This window comes from Colobus angolensis, unplaced genomic scaffold, assembly GCF_000951035.1.
Source record: "Colobus angolensis palliatus isolate OR3802 unplaced genomic scaffold, Cang.pa_1.0 Scaffold32, whole genome shotgun sequence".
Taxonomy (NCBI): domain Eukaryota; kingdom Metazoa; phylum Chordata; class Mammalia; order Primates; family Cercopithecidae; genus Colobus; species Colobus angolensis.
Window position 1 is genome coordinate 9,920,688 of NW_012116488.1, and position 20,530 is coordinate 9,941,217.

General features: G+C 47.5%; 1 protein-coding gene across 4 annotated transcripts in view; it reads right to left on the minus strand.

Moving 5' to 3' along the window:
- Positions 1-298: 298 nt before the first annotated feature.
- The window catches only part of LOC105518490 (chromosome unknown open reading frame, human C14orf132), a 49,229-nt gene continuing 28,997 nt past the window's right edge, over positions 299-20,530 (minus strand). For 3 of the 4 annotated variants that reach the window (XM_011951504.1, XM_011951503.1, XM_011951502.1), the window contains one exon: positions 7,057-7,645. In XM_011951504.1, coding sequence (XP_011806894.1) covers positions 7,421-7,645 — 225 coding nt within the window. In that variant the 3' untranslated portion in view covers positions 7,057-7,420. Of the gene's footprint in view, positions 666-7,056; positions 7,646-20,530 lie in introns of those variants that run through there. The other variant, XM_011951505.1, reaches the window with a different exon arrangement.

A 20,530-nucleotide genomic window follows, 5' to 3' on the forward strand; every position in this document is an offset into this window, starting at 1 on the left:
CGGGTGTTTGCTAGGAGCCAGGCACTATGCTGGGTGGTGGGGATAACGTGTTGAATAAGATAAACTTTGCTCTTAGATGGCTCAGATAGTTGGGAAAACTGAATGTAGCTTTGCAATTCGATTTGCTACAGTGTGATGATGGAGTGGGATCAGGAGGGGATAGGGAGCAGGGGACCTGTCCTGCCCCAGTGGGGCAGGAAAAGCATCAGAATGGAGGTGACGCTGGGGCTGAGCCTTTTAAAGCTGGGTAGATTGTCTGCTTTATATAAAGCACAGGTGAGAACCAGACACACAGGAGTTCATGTTTTCTTCTTTTCTCTCTTCAATTATCATAATAGAAAATGACAACAGCAACAATGCTAACAAAGTGAGAAAATTTCACAGATACATTTTTACATCTTTTAAGGTTAGATATTTTTAATCAAAAGAGCACATCGAAATCCTACATTAAGAAAGTCTTCACTGTAGGAAAGTGAGTGATCGCATGGTGAAACCCGGTGCTTGGGTAGCAAAGGCCCAAGAATAGTTAAAATACCTTTTATGAAGTCAATTGCTTACATTTACAAGTTGATCATGAAAACGTCGGTAAGACACAGAAACATTTCCGATGCTCTCGGCACGAAGAACTGGTATCCGGAGAGCAGCAAGTTACAATAATAAGGTTTCTGCAAAAGACTAAATAGTATAAAGAATATTAGCATGCCTTCAACTGGCAGAAATAGGACGGGGCACGTGGAAAAAGGTCAGAAATAAGAGAAGATGCAGCTTTGCTCAAAGGTTGCTACCCAGCACTCCCATGCCCATCCCATTCCTAAGCTCTTCCCCAAGCATGCTCCTCAGATGCACTGGTGAGGGGCCAGGTCCCTGGAGATCCCAGAGCCACAAAGTTAGGGGTGGGCAAAAATCCAGCCCCACACTCCCCATCCACTTTGTAGGGTTTTCTGCCTTCAGTCTGCCCACAAATGCCCAAGATGGTGGAAACAGTCACATGGATTTCTAAGAGACCCATATGACATGCTGGGAGTTCCAGATCACTGTCCTCAGCTGGCATTATTTGAACTCAGGGCAGTGACCATGATCACTGCTGCTGCTCAGAAGAGCTTTGATTTATTCAATGACTCACAAATGGGGAAAAGTGGAAAGCACGCATCATTTTGGAATCAGAGATAGGATGGTCCAGGGCAGGATTCCCTGACCCCGGCACTGTTGGCGTTTTGGGGCTGGATAGTTCTCATTTGTGGGGGGCTGCCCTGTGCATTGTAGGGTGTTCGGGGGCATCCCTGGCCTCCACCCATGAGATGCCAGTAGCAGTCCCCACCAAGCTGTGAGAATCAAAAAGGTCTCCAGACATTGCTGATGGCCCCCAGCCCTTCCTTGAGAACGACTGGCCTCATGAAAGTCACCACTAAGTCTCCTAGTGAAAACTCGATAGTTAGGTGTCCTGGGCTCAAGACCCCTGTCTCCTGAGAAGCTCCACCTGGCAACACCCCCAAGCCTCTCAGAGACTCAGTTTCCTCAGGTTAAAAGGTTGGAAGCTCCCTTCTGCCAGCGTATAGAGCCCTTGTCAGCACCATCTGCATTGCTGGGACAATGCTTCAAACGGCAAATGCGGTCATGGTGTGGTTCTTTAAGAAACCGGCAGAAAGACAGCCAGTGAGACAGATACAGGGGACACAGGGGTGTTGCTCAGCCACATGGACGGGGCTCGGTGTGGAGTGGGCTCTGGTTCTCCCAATAACCAAGGCCTGCAAATTCCCTGCAAATATGCTGTCAGGATTTATTTCCAAGGCAGAATGGGGCTCAAACCTCCTCTTGGGGAGGCAGGAAACCAGCTTGAAGAAGGACCCAGGAGCAGATGACGACTTTGCCAAATGTCTGGATGGAGCCATCTGGGCAGGGGCGAGGCTGCCGCCACCGTCAGAAGACCAGCATCCGGAACCCCCCGGGGACCGCACCACCTGTGCAGCCTCTCCAAGGACCAATGTCCACGTCATTCTCTGCTTTTATTTTCTATCTTGATAATAAACGCATGGCTTCTATAGTGACTCAGAACACACCATACACTTTTATTTCAAAATTTATGGAGTCAATTTCGTGTACTTTTTGGCTCTTCCATTCTGCTTCTGGCAGTAACTGTTTTCTCGCTCCAGGGAGTCTTTTATCGTCTTCAGTCATGATGGTTTGCATTGTTTTATCCTTTGTCACTTTCCCTCCTCCTCAAAAAGAAACCCAGTAAATGCTCAAGGTCTGATCTCAGAAGGACGCACTGGGAATGCGTGGGTGCTGTGATAATTCTGGTTATCCAGATTTTTCAGAGAGGTCCCTTTTCCTGCTTGGAAGTTGTGGACTCTGTCCCTCTGGGTTCTCAGCACTCAGTTGAACCACCTTCTCCTCCATCCCTCTCAGTGAGTGACCATGGTCAGGGGCCTGTGGAGTGGGCCAGGGCGGGAGGGGCTGGGGCAGATGAACATAGAACATTCAAGCTCTGACTGTTCCCTTTAGCTCCCTGAGCAGAGCTCCCTGGGCCCCCCTGTCACAGCAGCTCAGCCCAACCCTGGGACTTGCTCAGGGACAATCACTGGGCATCTGCCAGGATGAAGCAAAGTGGTCCGGTGGCAGCTGCAGTGAGCACAACCCACCTCAGGGCCGGGGCCGGCAATCCTGGGCAAGCCCTTTGCTTCCCACTGAATGCACAACGTGCTGGACCACGGACCCCTGGGCCAGGCGCCCAGACTCTTGTCAGCTCTCCACTAATTCTCCATGTGGCCTCAGCTGCTCTCCCCCAAGATTAAAGGTCTCGATTAGATGCTCTCTAAAGCCTCTTACCACTGCAAGGTTCTGAAACTGATAAATCCATGTGCACTGCTGCCTGCCCCTTTCCTGGACTTACACTTGAACGTGGCAATCTGGCTACAAGTTCTTCAGGACCAAACCTCAACCCCAGTCTCTGAGGTCCCATATCCAGAGATGGTCCATCCCAGGGGGATCACCCTGGTGGGCACGGATGCAGGTGCCTCTAGAGCTGACAGAACTGGGTCTGCATCACAGCTCCTTAGCTGTGAGCAGTTGGCTCTGGCCTCAGTTTTCTCCACAGAAAAATGCGACAGTAATTAATGTGCATCTCTCTGCATCCTCATTCCTGCCCCCAGGGGTAATTTGAGAAGTAAATGAGATACAAATAGAGCAACAAAAAGATATGCAAAACTGGCACCAGCAAGAATAATAACTGGCAATAATATTACTGCTAATAACGAAGGCAGATCATGCTTCTGAAGAAGGAAAGTGCCATCTGTCTTGCAGGGATCAGGCAGCAGCGCTGACAACAGACAGACTCCACTGAGCCTCTTCAGTCTCCAGGGACCCACTCCAGGATATGCCAGAGTGGTCTGGCCGGCCTCCAAGCCTTCCAGCTGAACCCGGGCTGGAAAAGCATCTGCTGCCTTTGCAGCGAAGTGCTGCTGCCCCTCCTCCCAGCCTTTCTCCTTCAGATCCTGGGGGATCTGAAAGGAGAGAGAATAATTTCTCTCTTGGGGGTAGAGTGGAGCAGGGAGTCTTATTTGCTTCTTGACCTTGATTTCATGGGAAAGGGGAAGGACAGCATTGTCTTGGAGTAGGAAGAGCTGCGCCATCATCCTGCCTGCCTGGTTCCCTGGAGGCACAAGTCCTCTTAAGACAGGCCTGGCTACAGCGGTGTCTGGCCTCTTCTCAAAGACTTCCAGTGGTGGCCGCTCACAACCTCACAAAGCAGCAAGTTGCTCTTTTTTTTTTTGAGACAGTCTCGTTCTGTTGCTCAGGCTGCAGTGCAGGGGCACGATCTCAGCTCACTGCAGCCTCTGCCTCCTGGTTCAAACAATTCTCCTGTCTCAGTCTCCTGAGTAACTGGGATAACGGGCACATGCCACCATGTCTGGTTAATTTTTGTATTTGTTTTTTTTTGTAGAAATGGGGTTTCACCATGTTGGCCAGGCTGATCTTGAACTCCTGTCCCTGCCCGCCTCGGCCTCCCAAAGTGTTGGGATTACAGGCGTGAGCCACTGTGCCCAGCCTAAGTTGCTTTTTTGAATCACTTAATTGCTTGTAGAGGAGCAATGGAGGGGCACACAGACGGGCAAGCACAGAGAACATTCCAGAAAATGCAGGACACTTTCTCTGAGGCACAGCTATTTAACAGGCAACCCCATCCAGGGAGAAGCCAGTACAGAGACCCCAGCTAGAGTCTGAACACGGGTGACCCTCTCCCCTGTCCTGCGGAGCCTGGGGTCACCTTGCAGAACAAGATGGTCCCAGGACTCTGACTCTGCACTTCTGGCTGTGGTGAGCCTCTTTCTATGTGTGGGTGCCTCTGTTGGGCTCCTGGGTGTTGGCCAGGGAGGGTCCCCTTTCTGACTGCATCCCAAGAAAACCAGTCTCTGGGAACTTCACCGGAGACTTCCAAGGAGACCTGAGCCTTCGGGACCAGTACCCCTGAAATCTGGACAGAGACAGAGCACTGGGCAGGAGGTTGAGCATATTCCGCTCTGAGGGAGGTCAGGGACGTGTGGAAGCCAGAGCTGGCCCAGGCCACACCATGACGGGCATCTTGAGAAACAGCCTCTGCAGATTCAGGGCCTGGTGTAAATGTGCCCTGGAGGTGCCACCCAGTCACAGAAGGCAATACTGTGTGGCAGAAAGAGCCTGGCTTTAGAGCCCAACTTCCCAGGTTTAAATCCTAGCTTGTCACTTTCGTGCTGTGTGACCTCAGGAAGGCGACTTCACTCCTCTGAACCTCTGGTTCCTCATCTGTGCACTGGGGCGATGATGCTGTGTGGTGATTGTAAGGAGTTAGTGTGCATGCAAGTCTAGTGGCACCTGGACACATAAGCAGTGAGGACCGGCATCTTTCTCCCCTTTCTGAACTGCTAAGATGGACCCCCGCTGAGGCAGGAGGGAGAGTGCAGCTCGCTCTGGCGGGAAATCCATCCTTTGCTCCTTAATCAGACACTAACAGGCACATCTATCTTCATTTTTGTTTGAGAGATGGTAGTAAAAAAAGTTGATAAAGAAACCATAGGAGACCAAGATGGAGCAACTCCGAGGAAGTCACTGTAATCTGCAATGTAGAGTGGTCGAGGTCTCCAATGCCCTGGATCATCTACCGCTCTGATATTGAAAAGCGAGAGAGGCTTGAAAACTGAATTTAACTGTCATTTATGTTAAGGGCTGGAGGCTGAGGGGCCTCCATAGGGAAAACTCCTGCAGCCAGAAGCACCCAGTTCCTGGGATGCTGGAGTCCTCTTCAGGGCTAGAAGCCACCCTTTTCTCCTGCCTTCTCTTCCCATTGCTGCAGCAAACACAGAACCCTCTCTCTCGACTGCCATCTCCATGGGCCATTTGGAAGCCAGGGAGCTGCCTCCTGCATCTTTACAGGGGTCAGGCCCTCTTAGGGATGTGGGGCCAGAAGGGAAGATTTGAACATGTAGGGCAGAGTGACTCCATGAGGACATCACGCAGCCCCGCCTTGGCTCTGGGCTTCTCGCCTTGGGTTTTCTCATGGAGACATCCATCTGTTAAAGATCTTGCTCATGGAGCAGACCTGGGGTTTGGTGGAGAGAGACTTGCTGGAGACACAGCCACCCACGTACTCCGTGGCTAACTCCCCAGCCCAGCCTCCGCCCTGTCAGTGATTCCAGGAATTCGAGGCAGGTGGTCCGTGTCCCTTCTCCCTCAATGCCAAGGTCAGGTTCTTTGCACTCGTGATGTCCCCTTAAGCTGATGCACTGGCAGATGATATATGGCGGCAGTGACAGATGTGATCAGTAAGAACTGGCGGCCATGAGCAGGCACTGTCTGGAGCCAAGCTAGGAATCCTATTACCATGGCGGCTTCCAGGGAAGAGCGCTGCTTCTGGACAACTAAGATGTCCCTTTGCCTGTCGTCAAGAACACTCATTTCTCCTGAGACCACAGTGAAAAGTCCAGCTTTCTTGTAATTGTCCCTAAACATACACGCGAGCTTCCTAACCAGCTTTTTAAGTTTCTCTACCACAGAGGGTGTTATTGACACAATTTTTCTCTTTTTTTGCAGTGTACCAAGTGAGGAGAAAGCCTCTCTGGGCCTAGAGATGAGTGAGTCCCGTTCTGGGACCTTTCCCGCTCTATCTGCACAGGGAGGCTGCCTTGGGAAGGTGTGGGGGTGGGGGTGGGTCCTGTGCAATAAGATTTCCTCAGGAAGAAAGAAAAGTGTGCCCTTCCTTCTGGTTTTTACTTGGAAGCTTCCTTGTTTGCCAGGACCCCAGATGCTGATTTTTGAGAATTTAAGGAAGTGGCTTGGGCAGAAGCACTTTCACAGCTGCAGGAGAATGCACGGTATCCACACTGAGTGTAAAGGACAGGTGACTGAGCAGTCTGCCCATCTTGCATCCACCTTCAAGATGTCTGGACATTCTCCCCAGGACAGCTTCTCAGCAACCTCCTCAGGGAAGTGCTTAGTTGGGGCAGATAGAGCAGTGAGCTGAGCAGTGAGAGAGAGCAGTAAGCTGAAACAGAAAGGACACATCTTTCTGTCCCGACTCCTCCACGAACGTGCCTGGTGACCACAGGCAAATCACCCCCCTCTCTGACCCATGCATTGAATAATTCAGCAGACATGAATCTTGTTCATCTTTAAAATTCCACGATTCCTCAGAGAAGAAAGAGCATCCTCACGTGGGTGGCCTGAAGAGTTCACTGCCTGGCAGATCTAGTTCTAAAGGACATCCTCTCCCCTCCTCTTCTTAAAAAGAAGAGAAAGTCTGACCAGGAGATAAAAACCACCAACAACACTCCCAGAAACCCCACCCTATTACAGTAACCCCCCATCCCTGGGTCTCCGGATGCACTTGGGTCTCGGAAGGGACCGGGTGTCTCGTGACAAAGGTGCCATTTCAAAGTCAAATTAGGAACATCCAATGGCCCTACTAGATGGCCAAGGGACTGAATGTTAAACCAGAATTGGGTCGGGAACACTGAAGTCCTGAGGGCTGCTCCTGCCCCAGCACTCCACACCCTAGGTTTGATAAGTTTGCATAAAAACAAGACACACAAGTGATTATTTACCACCAGCAAGCGACCATCAAACCGTGCCTATGTTTTAAACCTAACTAGCTGTCCCATCTAGTCTCCTGTTCCTGGAATGTAGTTTCAAGGATCCCCAATCTGCCCTTTGAGGGCCTTGCCCCATCACGCCTCTAGGGGTGGGAGGCCCATACTTCCATGTCTTCTGACTCAGCGTGACCACAACGTGGGATATTTGAAATCAGGGCTGCTGGGGGGAAATTCCAGAAGGATGGCTGCTGCCTCTGGTCAAAACTCCTGGTTCTAGAACATGGGAGCAGCCAAAGGCCAACAGCAAGTCAGAGCTACGTGCCAAGCCTCACCCCATGGTGGTGGAGGGTGCGCCGTCCTCAGAAGGTGAAGGCGTACACCACACCCACGACCACGATGTTCCCCAGCGTGGCTATGATGGCAATCCAGAGCAAGACGGCGTCGTTGGAGGACCGAGGAGGATCTTCCGGCTGGCCCTGGCCATTGGCAGCTGCGTGGACATTGGCAGAGGAGTTAAACAGGGAGTACTCGGTGCTGAAGTCCTCGTTGGGCGAATCCATGAAAGCTCCTCCCATCATTGGCAGCTGCGAAGAAGGAGAGAGAGAGACAATTATCCAGGGCCGTGGGAGCTTGGGTAGATGTGCCCTCCAAAAGGGAAGTGGCCTGGGCAAACAGCCCCACATGAAGCTACGACTTCTACTGCACCTACAAAACGGGGCTTTGCTTTCATGGTTTTATAATTGATGGTGCATATGGTAATCTACAAAAAATTAGTGTTCACAGCAGCCTGTTGAGGCAGACGTTCTCATGCCCACGCTACTATGAAAGCATCAAGAAACTCACCCAACAGCTAGCTGGTGACTCACTAGGACTCACAGCAACCCCTCCAGCCATTCCCCTCCCCCAATGCCAGGCTCCTCCATGACAATATGGGTTGTAAAATACCTTCATTCCTTTTCTAATTTTAAAAATAATATATGCTTAGCATAGAACACTGAGAAAATACAAAACAGGATAAAAAAAATGAGAATAATGATCCCACCACATAATCACTGCTAACATTTTGATGGCTTTTATTTTCAATCTTTTTTTCCTCTATGTGTGTGTGTGTGTATGTGTGTGTGTGAGAGAGAGAGACAGAGAGAGAGAGAGAGAGAGAGAGAGAGAGAGAAACAGAGCGAAAACACATTTAAATGTGTTTTTTAATCCATGTTTCAAAATGGCCATCAAAATTCCATTTTAACAATTGTGTATTATTTTATCACGAACATAAGCCAAAATGTAACCACTGCCCTACAGTTGGAGATTTAGCAATTTCCACTTTTCCTATGAAAAGTAATGCACCGATCAACATCCTTGTACATCCTTTAGCATGTACATGCATCCTTGTACACACATTGTTATTTATTAGGGCAGACTCCCAGACACACAATTTCTGAGTCGATGAGTATGAACACTGTATACCTTCCGGTGGATAGGAACAAATACCCCGGAAGAGTGACCCTAATTCCCACCGCTTGCGCCACACACCACTGCACACGGGATGCCAGAATGTTTGCATTCATGGATCAGAGCTTCCCATTTCTGTTTTTAAAGGTTCTCTGCTGCTCAGACTTCAGGTGGGAGGTGGGGTGCTCCAAGGGAGGGGGTGATCCTGGACACAGCAGTGAAGAGGAGGCCCCTCCCTGCCCCAGCCCAGGAGGCCCACATCCAGGCTTCCCAGGCCGTCTCCAGAGGCAGAACGTGCATGTGCATTCCCGGGCTGGCACTGACACCTATTGGCCCATAACCAATGTTTCTTTTGAAGGGAACCTGAGTGAATGAACACGACACAGTGATGTCTGCGTTGGATGCACAGTTACCAAGCACTGCATGAGATAGTATTGGACGTGGAGCTCCTGCTATGGTCAGGGGCTTGCTAGAGATATTAAAATACTCTCAATCATTCAACTATCCTGGCGGAGGCTACTACTGCAACCCCATTTTACAGATGGATAAGCAGAGGTCAAGGCCATAGCACTAATCTGTGGTGGTGTCAGGGTTGAGTGCCAGGAGTGTCCGACTATGAGCCCGGGCACTCCCTGCTCCACATGCAGCCCCATGGGCTTCAGGGTCAGGCTCCTGGAACATGAGAGGCACACGGGTGCCTGGGCAGCTGCTGCTCAGAAGCTCTCTGGCCTGCCTTGAGTCTCTGTGGCCTCTTCTTAAAGGATGACCATTACCAGGTCACCAGGTGGCCCTTGAGCATCTGCTTCTGATGGGCTCCTGCCAGGAGGCACTCGGCACCTATATTCCTAACATGGTGCTGTCCTTGAGGGGATGGAGCAAGGCAGTTGTTGACCTTGGCAGTGCAGTGACTAGAAGGGACTGCTATGGGGCTCAGGGCAGGCCAGGCGCAATTTCTGAGTGGGGGCTGCAGGTTACCATGCTGTGTTCACCCCTCGAGGGGTACATTTTTATATAAGTACTTCTTATATGTATAGCATATTCTATTAATATATTTAAATTAAATATAATGACCAATGCAAACAAGAATATTACAACAGCTTTTTTAGGCTAAAAATACAATTATAAGTGGAAGCAAAAGAATTGCAGGTCAGATGGGGTGCAGGTGAATCAGACACATGCCAGCCTAATGAGCGGCTTCCCTTCCCCAGGTGACATCATCAGTGGCTTTGCCCAGCCTGTCCACAACAGAAGGCCTCCCAGGCTAAGGTAAAGTCACCAACATTTGCTGGTGGCCTCTTGGAAAGCAGACTCAGTGTGGGAAGCTGTGCTTTCTTCCTCTTGGGTGTGACGAGGGCTGCGGGGGCTTGTTCTGCCCCCACATCCCCCCATGACCCCTGCCAGATTCCCCGGAATTAACCAGAGTTCCTATCCCTTCCCACTCATTACTTCTTGTCTCTCCTCCCTCACCAGGCCCATGCTGCTGGGTGCTCAGACAGATGGCTCCCTGGACTCCATGCATGGGATCTGATCCACTCTCCCACCCCATGGAGCTCTCTGGGCATATGTCCCGTCTCTCTCCTCTCTTTAGAGCAAATGTGAATGAGATGAGTATTTTCATCCAAATCACTGGGGAAGAGGGAGGGAATCTGGACAGATCCTTTTGTAGGACTCCCGCCAACCGGGTCATCAGGTGGCCCTTGAGCACCTGCTTCCGATGGGCTCCTGCCAGAAGGCACTTGGCACCTGTATTCCAAATACTCCTGCCAAATGGGTCAGGGTGATGCCCTCCAGCCTCTGCACCCCTCACTTCTCTGCCTCCCTGCAGGTATTTATTTAATACCTTTGCATGTCAGTTTCCTGTTGCTGCTGTGACTAATTACCACCAGCACAGTGGCTGAAAACAGCACTAATTTGTCATACAGTTTCAGAGACCTCACTAGACTAAAATCGAAGCGTTGGCAGAGCTGCACTCCTTCTGGAGGCTCTAGGGGACAATCTGTTTTCTCCTCTTTCCCAGCTTCTAGAGGCCGCCCACATTCCTGGGCTCACGACTGGGCTCATGGCCCCTTCCTCCATCTTCAAAGCCAGCAGTGTAGCATCTTCCAATCTCTCTCTCATCTTCCAATCTCTCTTTCTCATCTTCCAGCCTCACTCTTACAAGGGCCTTTGTGATGACACTGAGCTCCCCTGGCTAATCCAGGCCACTCCTACCATCTCAAAATCCTTAATCACACTTGCAAAGTCCCTTTGGCCATGAACGGTAACCCATACATAGGTTCTAGGGGTTAGGATGTGGACATCCTTGGTGGGGGCATCATTCTGCCGACCACACCCCGGACTTCTGTTCCAGAAAGGAGTCAGGATGGTGTGCATAATTGGATGCCCACTTCCCATTAGACAGAGAACTCTTGAAGGCAAGGATATGGTCTACTCATCACAAACTCCCTCAGCCCCATCCTTAACATACAAAAAAAAGTGACAAGTAAAAGCATGCGGAATTAATGAATATGAAATCAGCAGGAGGGCTCCCCACAGGCGGTACTTCATAAACCCCAATCCTGGAGCTCCCAGACGTGGGACAGGCCTCACGGGGAGTCCCCTTTGCCCTGCACCTGTGGTGGGAGCTCAGAACTGCCAGAGAGGATGGTCAGTGTTGGATGGATTCTGCTGTCTCGGAGCGTGGGAAACGAGGGTGGGTTCTGGTGTCAGAAAGGCTCGGGGTGAATCCACATACGGTGGAGCTTGGGTGAGTTACTTACCGACTTGCCTCAATTTCCCTTCTGTAAGTGATGAAGAGAATGCAGTCCAACCAGCGAGATTGTTGCAAGCAGTGAATAAGATCATGTATAAGAAAGCATGGCCCAGAAAAGTTACACAACAATTACCAATCAGTATTCCTTCCCTCTGTCGTCCTTGTAGGAGAATATTACATGCATCTCTTATCCAGCTGCTTAAGCTAAAGTGAGGAAATCAGGAACACAGCATTTCTGGTCATGTGCTTTTTGTGTGATCGATAACTAGATACTCATTTTTAGTTGTCAGCAGATGGCTGCCTGTGCCCCCAACGTATGCTGAGACAGGCGGCTGAGAGGTGCTCCAAAGCTGGTCAGCCCTGTTGCTCCACCCATCTGTCTGAAGCTTGTTGGTTTTATTTTGTTTTGATATTTTTTTCTTTGTGAAATAGGTTCTAAATGGAAAGTGCTGAGTTAGACATAAAAATAAATTCAACCATCCTGGCTAACACAGTGAAACCCCACCTCTACTAAAAATACAAAAAATTAAGCGGGCTTGGTCGTGGGCGCCTGTAGTCCCAGCTACTCCAGAGACTGAGGCAGGAGAATGGCGTGAACTCAGGAGGCGGAGCTTGCAGTGATCCGAGACCGCGCCACTGCACTCCAGCCTGGGTGACAGAGCGAGACTCTGTCTCAAAAAATAAAAATAAAAATAAAAATAAAACTTCAAACAGCAGAATTCCATGACTCGAAAACAAAAAGTCAGTCTCAATTCCAACATTTGGAAGTTACAAAAGTTTGATCACGATCTGGCTGGTGGTCAGCATGAGGGGTGTTGGCTGAGGTCATCCTGGAAGCAGGTGGTGAGAGAATGTCACTCTCAAAGCCCGCCCGACCAGCTCCAGTCTACTTTTAGCCACTTTTAAAGATGCCCTTTCGGTGGCATGCCACTGCTGGAAACGAGCAGCTGGGCTTTCCCACACCAGTGGGCAGGGGTGGCCACCGGCCTTCAGAGAATGGGACTCTTGGATGAGGTTTTGACTCAGAGCAGATTTTGGGGGGTGTGATCCTAACCTTAAACCCTAGAAAAGCTACTGTGCAGAAGAGAGAGTGGCTTAAGGGGGCAGAGCAAGAAAATGAGTCTCCTGTTGCTGAGTTAGATGCTGGCAACCAGGATAACACGAGGTGACCTGGGGGCGATGGGGGCCTTGTTTCCCTATGGGAGGAGATATTCATGTCAAGATTAAAAACAAACAAACAACAACAACAAAAAAACATTTGTTGGCCGGGTGCGGTGACTCATGCCTGCAATCCCAGCACTTTGGGAGACCAAGGTGGGAGGATTGCTTGAGGCTACGAGTTCAAGATCAGTCTGGCTAACGTAGTGAGACTCCATCTCTACAAAATATAAAAAAAATTAGCGGGGTGTGGTGGTGTACACTTATGGTCCCAGCTACTAGGGAGGTTGATGTGGGAGGATCGCCTGAGCCCAGGACATCATGGCTGTAGTGAGGTATGATGGCACCACTGCACTCCAGTCTGGGCATCAGCGAGACCCTGTCTCAAAAAAAAAAAAGGAAACAGAAACACTTGTTGGCTTGTCGAAGAGAGAAGGCTGTATTTTTCTGCCTACACTTTTCAGAAGGCAGGGATCTTCCACAGTATCGCAGTATCCCCGATGCCTAGACCAGAGCAGACACTCAAAAAATATCTGGTGAATGAATGATCCCTAGGACCATCAGTCAAGAATCCTGAGGCCATGATGAGATTTAGCCCCAGGGCCAACGTTGCCTCCTGGTGTGATCTAGGCCCACTTCTTAACCTCTCTGAGGCAGAGGGTTCTCAGTTAAAAACAGGGAAAATAATACAGACAGCTCATAGAAGGGGGGCTGCTGGGAGGTTCTTAACACTGGATGAAAAATGCTTTCTAGGGGAAAAAGGCAAGTCGCAAAATAAACTCAGATAGCATTCTTGAAATCAAAAACATGCATGCATAATATTACCATGTAGTATGCATGGATTTACACAAATGTTAGTAAAAGTACCAACTTGGATTGAGAAGCCAGATTCATGATGGCGGCTGCCTCTGGGAAAGGGGAAGATGGGACAAAGGAGACTGATTTCATCAGAAGTCATTTCTTATAAGGAAAGACAAGGCAGACATGACGAAATATTATAAATGGCCTATTCTGGTCAGTGGGTATATGAGTGTCTGCTATAGTTTGGTATTTTTGAACTTCCTAAAATTAAGAGCAGTGCTTTGAGTATTGGAGTGCACCACATGCGTGATGGTTATAATCGATCGTGGCTGCGGGATTAAGTACTCTCTGAATTCAGGAGGGTGCCCCAGACTCAGAGTCCCTGCCCTGCAGTGTTGGGGCACCATGTGGCATGTGGTGGCTGAGTGCGATGTAGGGTGTTCCAGGTGGTCCGGGCCATTGTGGACAATGGGATGACATCCCCCAGGAGCCTCAGAGGGCCTTGCCTTCCCGACAGTCTCCATCCTGCTCCCAGAGCAGAGCTGCTCCAAGGAGTGGGGTGGCCTTTAGGTCTCCACTTGTTCCTGCTAAGGAGGTGACTGTTATATAAATCTCCTCTAAGCGCCACCTCTACGGAGAGAGGAATGGAAAATGCTTTCAGAAGGAAATCTACAAAGCGTGGTTATCAGAGGTGACCCCAGCAGGCCTTTCAGAGGAGAGGTAAACACAAAACAACAGAAGTGTAATTGTGATGGCTTGTGATACGGGGACCAGAAGACCCTCCTCCCTTAGATGCAGTCTCAGTGCCTGGCTTGGCCTCGCCCGTCCTGTGGCATCCTGGCCCAGAACAGTTAGAAACTGATGCTCCTGGGCTGTGAATTTTAAAGTTAAATTTGTATGGGGGTAAAGACAACCATGTCCCCAGTGGGCTGTGCTGCTCCCGTGCTGCTCTGGGTCTGGAGAGCCGAGATCTGGCCCTGCTCCAGCCCTGCCCTGTCTTACAGCTTTACGTACTAGGGAGTAGCTTGGATGGGGTGATATCTAAGGTCAGAAGTCCCTGCCCAATACTAAGAAGGCTGAAGTCATTTATAGACAGGCCTAAAGTGACAGCCTGTGTGGCAAATATTGCCACACAAACCCTTCAATAAAATTCTCAAACAAAATATAACATGCCCAGTTAAATTTGAATTCCAAATAAACAACACAATTTTTAGCATAAGTATATCCCACATATTAGCATAAGTGTATCCCACATATTGCATGGCATATACTTATCCTAAATAATTATTTGTTGTTTATCTGACATTGAAATTTAGCTGTGCATGTTTTATTTGCTACATCTGACAACTCAATATGTGGCTAATCTAAAAAATAGCAGCAATTTCAGAATTTGTACAAGGGACCACGCCTTCAGTTTTGTCTCTTCAGAACACACCATCTGTGGCCCAGGCTCTCTGGGGGACCTAGCACATCAGAAAATTCCAGAAAAGCCACCAGTTAGTGTACAAACATTATAAAGATAATTTCTCTCATCGCTAAATTCTCGCAGGCTGTCTGTGGTCTAAACATAAAGCCTGGATAGATTTGAATACCATCCATCCATCCTTTCATCATTCATTCAACAAATACCGAAGGCCCATTTGCACCAGGAAGTGATAGACAGACATTAGGCACACCAAGGGTTACTCATGACCTCTGAAGGGCTCAACATTTGAAAAGAATATAGACTTAAACACACAGTCATAAAATAGTATCGTGTGCACTTTCACAGAGAGAGGAAAAAGGCGATGGGATTTTGATGGGGTGAAGACATTTCGGCTAGAAAGAAGCAACACAGGCCGGGATTCTTGACAAGAGCCGCAGAATCAGGCATGAGGCTGAGCTCCCGCGTGATTCCTTTTTAGCTGTATGATGAGGGCAAGTGACTTATCCATCCCATGCCTCAGCTTCCTTATCTGTAAAATGAAGATAAGAGCAGGAACCACCTCCTAAGGTGCTGTGGGGTGACAGAAACTCACAGCACCCGGCTGTGTGTGTTCCACGCTCGTGAGCTGTCATCGTAAGTTTCATCCTTGCTGTGTGGCCCCATAGCTTCCAAGGCAAAGAGCTGGACCTGCTGTCTCAGGGTCTCTCCAGAGTGGGGTCTCTTTTGATTTTCTCCATTTACCACTTTTGAGTCTGGTTTACTTTATGTGGATTCCACTGGGAACGTAAGAAAAGAAATGAAAGGCGCATGGCGAGGTATACGCTGATCTCCTCATAATGTCCTCTGATGGGGACGGCTGAAGCCCCAAAGAGCAGGAGGGTCAGCAAAGGATGGAAAGGCACCTAAGTTTTCATTTCCCACTCACGGGCTCTTCCAAATCAGCAGGAACTGCTGGTAGGCTGGGCTCTGAATGGCACAGTGTCCTCCCGACCTGGGACGGGCAGGACTGCAAGACTGTGAACAGGCAGGCAGGTCCTCCTGAGGGGATGGGTGGTACCTGAAGGGGCCCCAAGGGAGATGTAAGATCCTGGTGCCAGCCCAGTCTGCCTGCTGGACTAGGCCACTTCTATTGCTGGATCTGTTCACTGTCTCAACACAAGAACTCCTGCCTGGGACCCACGGGACCATTATGAAACTAGGAGAATATGATAAAATGCTTGCAGTGCCAGTGCAGATAGAGTAAGCCCACTGCAGATTACAACTAAGAATCCCAGGCAGGCTCCAACAAGCAATGGCGAGGCCCCTGACAAGAAGGCTGCAGCAGCTGGCTTGGGGGTAGGGGGGAAATAAACCTGGAGAAAGACAGGCGTCATGAGCTTACTGGGGCTTTTGCCTTTTTATCTCCCAGGATTGAGCACAAAAGCTCTAGAAGAAACCCCCTCTCTCTAGACCGAAGACTGAGAAGCCAGGCTCCTGTGAGCTGGCAGTTTGAGGGGAATCCCTGATTTTTGCTTGTTTTCTCTTTTTTATCTCCTGGCCCTGCCTCACAAGGCAGTGTCAGTTGCTGAGCTGTGTTGCCACAGTCACAACGGCAGCAGTGACAGTGACCTAAACACAAGATAAAACCTTCCTGCTGGCCAGAGGAACCCGGGGAAGGGCCTCATGTTCTGAAGAGTATGGGGGGCTCCCTTGATCTCTTCCATTTTCTCTCACTGCTTTGCCTGCAGGGTGCTGTGGCGGTGCAGACCCGTGCAGCAGCACAGGAGGATGCAGCGGGCAGAAGCACCGGCTTTGCAGCCAGAGGTTTAGACAGAAAGGCCCCTGGGAGCTAGACAGTGTCAGGGGAACGCAGAGGGAGGAAGCTGGAGAAGGGAACCCCCTAAGTTTGTTGTACGAACCTGTATACATTTTGGGCTCACCCCAAACTGCATGCACAAAAGAGATTCAAAGGAGCACAGTAAAGGCTCTGATAACTCAACTGTGGGGCAAACCCCTGCCATGTTGAGACTAACCCTTGAGGGGTGTACCTGCAAGACACACCCAAATGACATGCAACCACTGCTTATAGAAGGTGACAGAGAATTTTCAGACCAGACCCAAACTGCTAAAACAAAGCAATGCTCTAAAATTTTTAAGAAGACACAGTACACTAGTTTGCTCTGGCTGCCATACAAAGTGCCGCAGACTGGGTGGCTTAAACAACAGAGATTTACATCCTCACAGTACTGGAGGTTGGATGTCCAAGATCGAGGCGTCAGTAGGGCTTGTTTATTCTGAGGCCTCCCTCCTTGGCTTGCAGGTGGCCACCTTCTCCCTGTGTCTTCACATGGTCTTCCCTCTGTGCATATCTGTGTCCTAATTTCCCATTCTTATAAGGACTCCAATCATATGAACTAGGGCATACCCTAGTGACCTCATTTTAACTTTTAAAGACTCTATCTTCAAATACACTCACGTCTAAGATATTGGGAATTAAGGCTTCAACATAGGAATGGCGGGGTTGGGGGAGGGGGCAACAACTCAGCCCATAGCTGCCAGCATCTCACAACATAATATTCAAAACACCTAGAATCCAATCCAAAATTATCACACCTCAGCACTTCTCTCTTGGTATAGGAAGAAATAGGAAATCAACAAGGACACAGAAGACCTGAATGCTACCATCAACCAACAGGATCTAACTGATGTGTATTGAACCTTCCACCTGACAACAGAATGCACATTCTTCTCACGGGCATGTGAAATAGTCACCGGGACAGATCATATCCTGGGTCATAAAGCAAACCTTCACAAGTTTAAAGGAATCAGAATCCTATGAAATATGTCCTCTGATCGTAATGGAATTAAACTAGGAGTCAATAACAGAAAGATATTGGGGAAATCTCCCAAAACTTGGAAGCTAAACCACACACTTCTAAATAATCCATGGGTCAAGAGGGAAGTCTCAAGGGAAACTAGCAAATATTCTGAACTGAATAAAAGTGAAAATACAAGTTATCAACATGCATTGATGCAACTAAAGCAGTGCTTAGAGAAAAATTTATAGTACTAATTGTTTATATGAGAAAAGAAGAAAGGTCTCAATTCAATAATCTAAACCAATCTTGTCCAATCCACAGCCTACGGGCTGCATGCAGACTAGGACAGAATGTGGCCCAACACAAATCCATAAACTTTCTTAAAACATTACTAGATTTGCTTGCGTTTTTTTTTTTTTTTTTTTCGCATCAGCTATCACTAGTGTTAGTGTATTTTATGTGTGGACCAAGGCAATTCTTCTTCCAGTGTGGCCCAGAGAAGCCAAAAGGTTGGACACCCCGATCTAAGCTATACCTTAAGAAATTAGGATGAGGGGAAAGTTAAATTAAACCCAAAGCATACAGAAGGAAGGCAACAATAGAGATAAGAACAAAACTCAATAAAATTGAAAACAGAAACAATAGAGAAAAATCAATGACTCTACAAACTGGTTCTTTTAAAAGATCTATAGCAATGATAAATACCTCTTGCCAGGCTGAGCAAGAAGGGAGAAAACACAAATTATTGATATTAGAAATGGAAAAGGGATATCGCCACAAGCATTACTGACAACAAAAGGACAGACAATAAGGAATTACTGAGATGATTAAAAACGACTACATACCCATAGGTTTGACAAGGTAGGTGAAATGAACCAATTCCTTAAAAAACACAAACTACCAAAACTTACTCAAGGAAAAAAGATAAACCACACCGTCCTTTTAGCTATTAAATAAATTAAAATTTTAGTTAAAAGTCTCCTGGGAAAAATCACCAAATGATTTTATTGAAGAATTTACCAAAAATATAAAGAAGAAAAATACCAGTTGTAGACATTCTGTTCCAAAAAATAAGAGGAGGGAATATTTACCAACTCATTTTATGGAACACTTCCCAAATCATCTTAATGAGGCAGCATTACTCTGCTAACAAAATCGAAGACATTACAAGAGCAGAAAACTGTGGATCAATACCTCAATTGAACAGAGACATAAAGCAGTTGACGAGATATTGGCAAATTAAATCCAGCAATATATAAACAAGATAATGCAAAGCATTCAAATATTCAGCATTCAAAAAAAATCAATCCATATAATTTATGCCACACTGACAGAACTACGAAGAAACAAAACAATCATATCAGTAGATGCAGAGAAAACATTTGACAAAAGTAAACATCCACTCATTATTATTATTATTATATTTTGAGACGGAGTCTCGCTCTGTCGCCCGGGCTGGAGTGCAGGAGTGCAGTGGCCGGATCTCAGCTCACTGCAAGCTCCGCCTCCCGGGTTTACGCCATTCTCCTGCCTCAGCGTCCCGAGTAGCTGGGACTACAGGCGCCCGCCACCTCGCCCAGCTAGTTTTTTGTATTTTTTAGTAGAGACGGGGTTTCACCGTGTTAGCCAGGATGGTCTCAATCTCCTGACCTCGTGATCCGCCCGTCTTGGCCTCCCAAAGTGCTGGGATTACAGGCTTGAGCCACCGCGCCCGGCCTCATCCACTCATTATTTAAAACCCTTAGTAAAATAGAAATAGAAGGGAACTTCCTGGATCTGACAAAGAACATCTAGAAAACAAAACCAAACAACCTACAGCTAACATCATACCTAATGGTGAAAGAGTGAAAGCTTCCCTCTGCGAGCTAGGGAATACGAGAGGATGTCTCACCTCACCACTCCCATTCAAAATCACACTGAAAGTTTTTGCCAGTACAATAAAGCAAGAAAAAGAAATAAAAGTCACATATACATAGATGCCTTATATATAAAGAAGACATAAAACTGTCTCTAATTGCAGAAGACATGATTGTCTATATAGAAAATCTCAAGGAATTTCCAAAACATCATATAACTAATAACTGAATTTTGAAAGATCATAGAACACAAGGTCAATATTAAAAGATCAATTGTATTTCCACACTCAAGCAACAAACAATATGAACTTTAGCCAAAAAGCACTATTTACAACAACACCAAAAAATAAAATATTTAGCCTAGATCTAACAAAATATGTGCAGGATCCAAATGCTTCATGAAAGCAGCATACTGATGAAACAGCAAAGAAGATCTAAATAAATGGAGAGAAATACTATGGTCATGAAATCAAAGATTCCATATTGTTAAGATGTGAATTCTCCTCAAATTGATGTAGAGTCTCAATGCCATCCCAATGAAGATCCCAGCAGGAATGTTTGTTGATGCCAACAAGCTGATTCAAACATTTATTTGCAAAGGCAAAGGACTAAGCATAATCAAAACAATTTTGAGAAAGAAAACAAATTTGGTGAGCTCATGCTACTGTATTTCAAGACTTATAATAAAGCTACAGTTATCAAGACAGTGTAGTGTTAGCAAAAGGATGGATACATACATTAAATAGAAGCTCCAGAAATGAGATGCACATAATATGGCCAATTAATTTTTGAAAAAATTGCAAAGACAATTCAATGGAAAAAGGATAGTCTTTTCAACAAATGATACTGGAACAAGTGGACATCAATATGCAACAATATATAGGGAGATAGATACGTGAACTTGGAACCCAATCTCTTACACAAAAATTACAAAACAGCTGCAGCAAAAAAACAAAACTCATGCCTCATACCAAAAACTCAAAATGAATCTTAGACCTAAATGAAATCATAAAACTATAACACCTTTAGGAAAAGACGTAAGAGAAAAATGCCTGTAACCTTGTGTTAGGCAGAGTTATTAGCTCCAACATCAAAAGCATAATCCAGACAAGAAAACACTGCAAACTGGATCTTATTAAAATTATAAATGTTTTCTCCATGAAAAACACCATCAAGAGAATGGAAAGACAAACCACAGGCTGGAAGAAAATATTTACAAATCATCTATC